At 42.2% G+C, this 8,299-nt stretch overlaps 1 protein-coding gene across 1 annotated transcript; it reads right to left on the bottom strand.

Moving 5' to 3' along the window:
- Window positions 1-1,685: 1,685 nt before the first annotated feature.
- On the bottom strand, window positions 1,686-6,145 carry LOC310794794 (uncharacterized protein). Its single transcript, XM_083656839.1, has 4 exons — window positions 6,023-6,145; window positions 3,127-3,957; window positions 2,952-2,981; window positions 1,686-2,525 (listed from the first exon to the last, which is right to left on the bottom strand). The coding sequence occupies exons 1-4, from the start codon at window positions 6,036-6,038 to the stop codon at window positions 2,476-2,478; spliced, it is 927 nt and encodes a 308-aa protein (XP_083512965.1). The 5' UTR covers window positions 6,039-6,145; the 3' UTR covers window positions 1,686-2,475.
- Between the last annotated feature and the right edge of the window lie 2,154 nt (window positions 6,146-8,299).

Below are 8,299 nucleotides of genomic sequence, written 5' to 3'. Positions count from 1 at the left end.
TGGCTTGCTCTTGTGTTTGTTGTCGATGGGGCGGGGGTTGCGGAGTAACCGCGCCGCGGGCTGGTTGAGGTGGGCTGGTCTGGGTAGAAAAGTCCAGGGCCGTTGTTTAGTCCCAGTCCGACCCTGATTGTAAGATAGCAGTGATGCATCTGTAGCATCAGTAGTTGAACACTGATATAAAGAAGCTGATGAAGGAGAGGAGACTGGACAAAGTCCCTGACTCTCGCTCAGTGAGATAAACAGATGTTTAGCATGTAGCTGTTTGCTGGTTCGAATCCTACTGTACCTGTCTCACTCTTCACACTTTCAAATCAGATGCTAAAGCCCAAACTGAGAAATAGTCAGGTCCCATACAGAGTCCAGACATGGACTGGCGGCCGGCCGGCTGAGGCTCAAACCCACAACCTCTGGACTTTCAAGACACTGTCAAAACTCTGTGAGCCACTGAGTCCCACAGGTCAAGTCATTTCTGTCAAGAGCTTTTCAGTCTTCATTTGGGAAGTTCAATCCAAAACCTACAAACTGTGATGTGGCCATAGGTGTCATTTAAAATGGCAACATGTCCCCACCACTTTTCAACACAAATGTGTGTACACAGATGTCAAATATGATCTGAAAAAGCTAACTGGGAATTCTGGAAATTTGAGTCTGGAAACGGTATGGAATTTTGAAATGGAAAATGTGCGTCTTTACACATTGTACAGCTTTACAATAATTTAAGGAAAATAAACTTCCAGTTTTGTTATAACAAAAATCTCATGCAGTGTGTTTTCTTCAGTGTTCCTACACGTTTTCATGGAGAAAATATCAAAACTTGTCCATGACTTTTCAATCATCCATAATATAATTTCCATGTAATATGAGGCGGTAAATCTGAATCAATACCAGAAACTATTACTACACTTAACAAATATGACACCTCTTTATATTGGATTTTAGTGCTTTAGTCACTGCATCACATTACATGGAAGCTATTGAAATAAAATGTGAATTCTCCATAGAATAAAAATATTAAGATCAAATACAAGCACTAAAATCCAATAGAAAGAGGTGTGCTCTATTTGTCCAGTGTAGTAATTTCTCACACAACAAAATGCCACGAGTTTTCCAAAACGTTCCAAGAATTTTACTAATTCCATGACTTTTCCAGGCCTGCAAAATGAGATTTTGAAGCTCCGTGACTTTTACAGGTTTTCCATGACCATGGGAAGTGGGAACCGTTTCTTGATCTTGAAAGCTGAAAATGCATACATTCTTCAATGTTTAGCAGACTACAGACCATACTGTTCTGCCATCAGATAAGAGTGCCAAAGTCCTCTTCCACATTCAGCATACCAACCAAGGGATTTCATCCGCCATTCATTTTTCCGTCTACATTCGTAAAATGCTCATAAAAATAGCTTTACTTGGTCAAACCAAGCGCCACGCGATTGCGCTATATTTAGAATCAGAGACCACCATATATGTACATGGAGGCATTCTACATGTAAATCAGCAGTGTGACATCATTACAAGGGATACTCTTGTGTCGAGATGTTTTTTCAGTCTCACATTTCTGACTTTTTTTCCTCAGTCAAACCGGTAGAGCATTAATGGGAACACATTTGTGATAATGACCAAAATTTTCTTCACCAATAAACCTGAAATGCAAACTTTCAAATAAAAAGAATAAGACCAGGGGCGTGTCAAGTTTATTCATTTTTATTAAGCAATACTGTTCACTTACATTCCTCCTCCAGTGTAATTTTTTTTATTCGATATATTTCAATTTTCAAAATCATACATGTGAGATCCCTTATGGATTCATGAATAACATTCACCCGATCAGGGAACAACAAAAAACAAAAAGAAGAAAAAAAAACAATCAGCATTAAGATCTGACAGGGTAAAGGGTGAACTCTAGTCCACCCCTCTGTAAACTGAAGACATGGTTACAGGAGTCCTCTGTGTACAATAACGATGAAATAGAAGCAGGTATGAGACATTCTTCTGTTTTAGACTTAAAAAGGGGGGAAATCGTCACTCCGGAGATGCTTGATCGCAAGGATTGGTCACAACAGATTTTTTTTTACAAAGTGCTTGATTGACCACTCGCTTTACAGAGGACGGGGGGAGGGGCATTATGTTTGCTAAAACTGTAGCTTTCACACACACACACAAAATCAAATGACAGCTCCTCAAAGATTGTTTTAAAAAAGACCGGCTCTACTCGTACAAGCTAAAAAATCGTAATGGGCGATAGATGAAAACAGGTCCGATTAATTAAGGCAGGCTTCTGTAAGGCGTTAAAAAAAAGTCCATTGCTCTAAGATCTCAAAGGAGTTAGTCCAAAGTGTCTCAGTGTGGCTTTGTGTGAAGACATCATCCTGAGTGCAGTGTGTGTGTGAAGGGGGACTTAAAAATGTGTCCATCTTTCGGTGTTAACATGTGCATGTCGGCGTGTGTGTGTGTGTGTGTTTTGACCGTCTCACACTGCTAGGCTGGGTGCTCCTGGGTGTCCTTGTACCAGACAACCTTTTTTGGATCTGAAATCAGAGATTACAAAAACGCAATTAGAAACTAAATCAGTGTCAAGGGACAAGACTCAAATCACCACCTAACAAGTAACAATAAAAATGTGTCTTTGGACCGGCCCGCTACACTGGTTGATCTTAGAGCGGCTGCTGAAAATGAATTGTTTCCTCACGACCAGTTGAATATTCTAGAAATGCAGCAGTTATGAAATAAACCTGTCAGGTTCAGTTGCTCTGTCAGTGACAGGATTCCCTCTCAGGACCCCATTTTGAAAACCATTGATCTAATTTATGTAATGTAATGGAGACTTGCCTGAAAACCAAATCCAAAACCAGTTCTAGGAAGCTGTAAGCATTTTCAAAACACTGAAACTATCCTGTGTGTGTGTGGGTCCATTTTCAGCATTCTCTGTTGTAGTCTACTCTGAGTGAACTCACCTTTTTGTTTGTTACAGATAGCATTCCATTCTGTGGAGAAAAACAAAAGATGGACACAGTTAGAAGTAGAACTCGTGCAGTGAAATATCACTATATATATTATAAGTTATTTATTTATTTATTATAAGTTTCTGGCAGAACAAAATGCAGCTTCAACATGTCTAGAAGCCCTCACCTCGATTGTGATAGTTGAGGGCCTCCACTAGATGACGACAGCTAAGCAGCAGCTTCCCGTTGCTCTCGTCCGCCTCGGGGCGCGGGCCGAGAAGGACAGAGGAGGCGGTCGGAGCGGGCGTTTCCTTGGGAGGCTGGACTGTGCAACTGGCCTCCTGCTGCGTTTCCTCGGGAGGCTGGACTGTGCAACTGGCCTCCTGCTGCGGGCCGGCTGCCTCTTTAGCGTCTGTGGGCAGCGGGCCGGAGGGGGCCACCGGCCGCGCCTCACTGATGAAACTGAGACCCCACTGGTTCTGTAGCAGCACGCCGATGGCGGGGCGCTCCTCCTCCGGCGCGCCGCCCGTGGCCCCCGCCTTCACCTTGGAGGCGTAGCTGACGGCGGGCTGCAGCTTGGCGGGGCTGTCCTGCACGGGGAACGCAGGCGGGGGCTTGAGCAGCAACAGACTGTCCTCCACCCACCTCTCCTTCGGGCTGGCCTTTGGGGGCCGGTCGTGGGCGCGGCCGACCCCCTTCTGGCTCTCCCTGCGAAGGCCGCGGCCTTTGTGCTGACCCCTGCGCTCCTTTTCTCTGCGGAAGGTGAAGCCGTGTGCTGCGTGCGCGGTGGGTCCGTTCAGGTCGCCCGCCTCGGGGGCGCCGGGTGAGAGCTGCCGGGGCTGCTGCTGCTCGCCCCCACCGATGCAGCCTCCTCCTCCGCCTCCTCCTCCACAGTTTCCAGAGCCAGGGGACAGGCGGCGGTTGCGAATGTGCGGCTCTGAGGTGGTGGCTGAAACGAGGACCGCTGGGTCACACAGGGGGTCGGACTCGCACACAGTGTTACTGGCTTCCCATGTACCTGGAACATAATATGAAGACAGAGTCTGAAGTCAGCTCTATTCTTGTCCACATTTAAACAGAAACAGTTGCAGGTCTCAATATGCAGATGCATCATTAAGACTACAGAAAATAGAGGGATAAACATTAACTCTACCAAACTAAACTGAATTCTCAGTTGTTTGATTTAGCTACTCCAGCGCCTGAAATGTTAACATTTTATTTGTATAGTCTGCCTACAGAGTATTTGGAACATTTCAACAGCGTATTAGTTTACATTCAACTGTTTCGCCTTTTTCTGCATTTGTTTAACAGATTCAATCTGTTATAGACGGTTTTCACCAGAGCGCAACCCCACAGCACTTCCTTTTTCTCAGCATTCGGCAAACTGCAGAAATATTCACTCGACATCGTTACTTTTGTTTTCGCTGCTCAGCTGTATAGACGGTTTTCACGGAATGGTCAGTCCTGCACTTGAATGTTTTTTTTCTTCTTTTATGTCCATAGCAAACACTGCAACAGGAAGTGAGCGGGGGTTCAATTTAGAATGTTTTTGTTGTCAAGTTAAAACCGTCTATAGCTTCCCGTTCCACACACCTGATTCTCCTGGAGCGACTAAATTCTAAGAATATGTAGGTATGTTAATGAATTGTAAGAAAGAGTCCTCTCTTACTTCCTTATGCCATCTTCTTTTGGTCCAGCACTTACTTGCCTTGAAGGTTTTTTGGATGTGCGTGGTTTTCTTTTTTAGTTTGCATCATCATGAATAATTGTCACATAACATCTGTTAACATCTACAGACAAAGAAAAGTGAATAGCTACATTTGAATTGTTGAATGTCAACTAAAGCTCAGACTCAAGAAAAGGGGTCAAAATATCCTCCGGGACTGCTCCCACCCTGCCAACTATCTTTTTAACTTTCTTCCTTCTTTTAAAAGGTTTAGAAACATTAAAAGCAGAACAGCTGAGCCAGGTTCTGTAATAGCACCTACCCCGAGGCTGTCCGTGCTCGCAACTCTTAGTCTGATTTATTCTGTGATACATTGACAGCATTTAATTTGTATTTTATGGCATTTACCACAGCTGGTCGTGGTTCTGTAGCCTCCCTGTGGGAGTGTTGTTTTATTTAAGGTAAAGTATTGGTGCTCTAAATGACCAGTATGTATTCTTTGCACTTTCTGCTTTTTTTCTCTCTCTCTCTCTCTCTTAAATTATAGGTTGAATGTGTAAATCGCATGTGAGGGGGACTGTTTGTTTCCATGTCCTGTCGTGTACCGTGTGAGCTCACTAAACTAAATTCCTATCAACGATGTTGAATGGCAATAAAAGTATTGAAACTTGAAACGTAAAGCTGTTGAAATGTTACAAATACTCAGTAGACTTTCTGTAGGCGGCGGATTATCCAAATAAAATGTTGCCGAAATGTTCACAATTGAGAAACAATAACGTTGCATTGATTGGGCAAATAGCTACTGCTGGCTCTGAGCGGCCACAAGATTTCAGAGAATTTGATAAGGCACGCAACTTTAGTTTACTGGCGATCTTACCAGAAACCATCGTTATGTAACTGTGGGAGAAATTTCCAGAGACGAATTGAGTGGTCAGCCACTAAGAGATTAACCGTCTGCATTAGCCCTCACGCCACAAATAAAAGTGTTATAATTCGGTGTCTGTGTGGCACTGGCAGCTAACAAGGCAGCGAGCTAAAAGCCAGCGCGGCGTTAGCAAAGTTAAGGTTAGCAGCCAGCAATTAGCATTTAACGCTACGTTCCCGTAACGTTACGCCGAATCAAACATGACGGTTTCAATCATCCACGGACTCCCACCGTTACCGTGCGGTTAGTCGTAACGTTTAGTCAAAACGTGTCGACTACAACAGCTGTCGAAGAATAAACAGCTTTACCTTTTATCTGGGGGGGTTAGCTACCTAGCAGGTTAGCCGTGACCAAAGTTTCGTAACCCCCATCCATTCAAAACGGTGAGCAGGCTAACGCTAGCATAGTTGCTAACAAGGCAGCTTACAGACATTACGCGTTGGGAAAGTGAGAAATCACGGTCAAATGTGTCTAAAAGTTGTCCAAACATACCTGTTTTGATATGCATGTCTTTTCGTCTCCTGTCTTGATGGGGCTAAACCGTTTGGTAACTTTTGTTTACAGCGTTGAAAGACCGTCGGCTCGCTCACTAGTCTTGTGGCCACCCGGAAGCGACACAGAATGTGGGTGGGACCGGAAGTCCAGACAGATAAAACGGTCCGGCGGGAAACTTGGATGCTACTACTCAATGCTACTACTAGCAACCGTCTACTGCCACTACCACCAAAGACAAAGTAAAATCTCTGCTGATGCTGCTGCTACTACTACTACTTTTTCTCCTTCTCTGGGGTTTAACGGCAGCTTGCATATATTCAGATTATTATTATTATTATTGAACAATATCATGTACAAACATCATCATACACTAAATAGGATCAGAGATCTGCAGCATGCAGTAATGTATCAGCGTAGAACTCGCATGGGTCTGACGTTGAGACTAGGTGCAAAAAAAAAGTCAAATCGGGAGTTTTGCTGCCACCTACTGTGTAGTTTACATATTGCACCAATCCTACCTGACACAATCACTTCATTTTCTGCATAGGATGAAACGATAAACTGTGTTAATGATAAACCGTATTTAAAAAAAATACAATAACCGTACCGTTTCAAATTTTCATTACATTAAAACCATGTTACCATGATTACAGCACTTTGAAAAACACAGTAAAGTTAGCAACAGTCTCCCAGACAGAGGCGTGCACAGAGATGGGTGAAAATACATCAAAAAGTATTTTGATACAAATTACAAATACTTGCTCAAACAATTTATCACAATACAAATACAAAATACTGGTCTGAAAAATGTATTTGAAATACAAATACATATTTTGTATTTTGAAAATACATAAAAATACATTTTATAAAAACTGATAAAGAACTGCAACGATTAGTCAATTCATCGGTCCATTGCCAAATATTACATGAAATGCCTATTTTGATAATCTATTAATCATTTCATATTAATCATTCTTTAAGGAAAAATTTCCTAATTCTGATTCCAGCATCTCAAATGTGATTTTTGTTGTTTATTTAGATATTAAATCATCTCTTTAGTCCTCTGTGACAGTATTCTCCTTTGTGTACCCTCTAACACACTCTTCCAATTCAATTTTAGTTGTTTTTCAGCTAATTTCTCCCTCAATTCAACTGTTAATTGCCTTATGCAGAAGCGTCGGGCCCATTGAAACTGCAGTTGCCCCCTCAGATTTTTTGGGGGCGGAAGAGAGAGAAAAAATCACTCTAATTCTAATGTTAATTTATAATGAGATATTCCTCTAAATCTGGCTTCAAATGGCCAACATTTTAGAAATAGCTAAATGGACTGATTGGTAGATAAATCAATCAATTAAATCATGAGTGGATTCAGCACACTTTATCTGGGCAGATTGATTGAATCATTGCATACATGTATCTATTCAGACCTCAGGTCGCCACCAAATTTATTTAGCCGGGGACCTTTGGTTGCTGCCGAATGTCAGTCACCCCCTCAGAATTTTGATGATAATGATAATACTGATAACCATGATCATTTTGGTCACTGTAATCGTGATGTGAACATGTCATAACGTTTCATCTCTAGTGCATAATATGGAAAGTTTATAAATGTGTAAAGTCCCAAATATGACTCAAGTGACAAACCACTTTAGTTAGGTGAAACACTTTATTTGTAGTCATATCGTCCATGTGCAAATTTTCAAGACATTGAATTGGATTTGATGTCACATCATGTCAGTGTTCATTGGGATGGGAGTGAAATCCCTTTCCCGCTCCTCTGGTGTCTCTCCTGACCTCAGTCTGGATCATCGGACATCTTATTATAACGACACAAGACACAGAGCTCTCTTCCCTCCAGAGCTTTGTTGTTGATCAGCATCAACAGGCATACTCATTAAAAATAAGCAGCTTTAGAAATGAAAGGTCCAGAGTGCTCAGAAGTTCAAACGGGTGTGATACAGGTGCTCTTTGCTAGGCATCACAAAAGTAAAAAACAAAACAAAAATGTCCAAGGTACTCTTCTGGGAAAAAGTTTAAAAGCCTTTATTCAGATGGCTATGTTAGGATGAAATTCTTAAAACCATAGATAATGCTAGTGCATGTTAAAATAGAGCTGCTGGGTTACAACCCACGCATAGTGGCACAAACAGCCTTGTCAATTAACAGCGGGTTTACTCTGATTTACCTTTACAGTATTCACACCATACAAATTAATAGTGTCTCTCAGTGATCTTAATGACACACCACAACAGCAGATGGCAAACATTGATCATG

This window comes from Poromitra crassiceps, assembly GCF_964638095.1.
Source record: "Poromitra crassiceps genome assembly, chromosome: 2".
Lineage (NCBI taxonomy): Eukaryota > Metazoa > Chordata > Actinopteri > Beryciformes > Melamphaidae > Poromitra > Poromitra crassiceps.
This window is presented reverse-complemented; position numbering and strand designations above follow the sequence as displayed.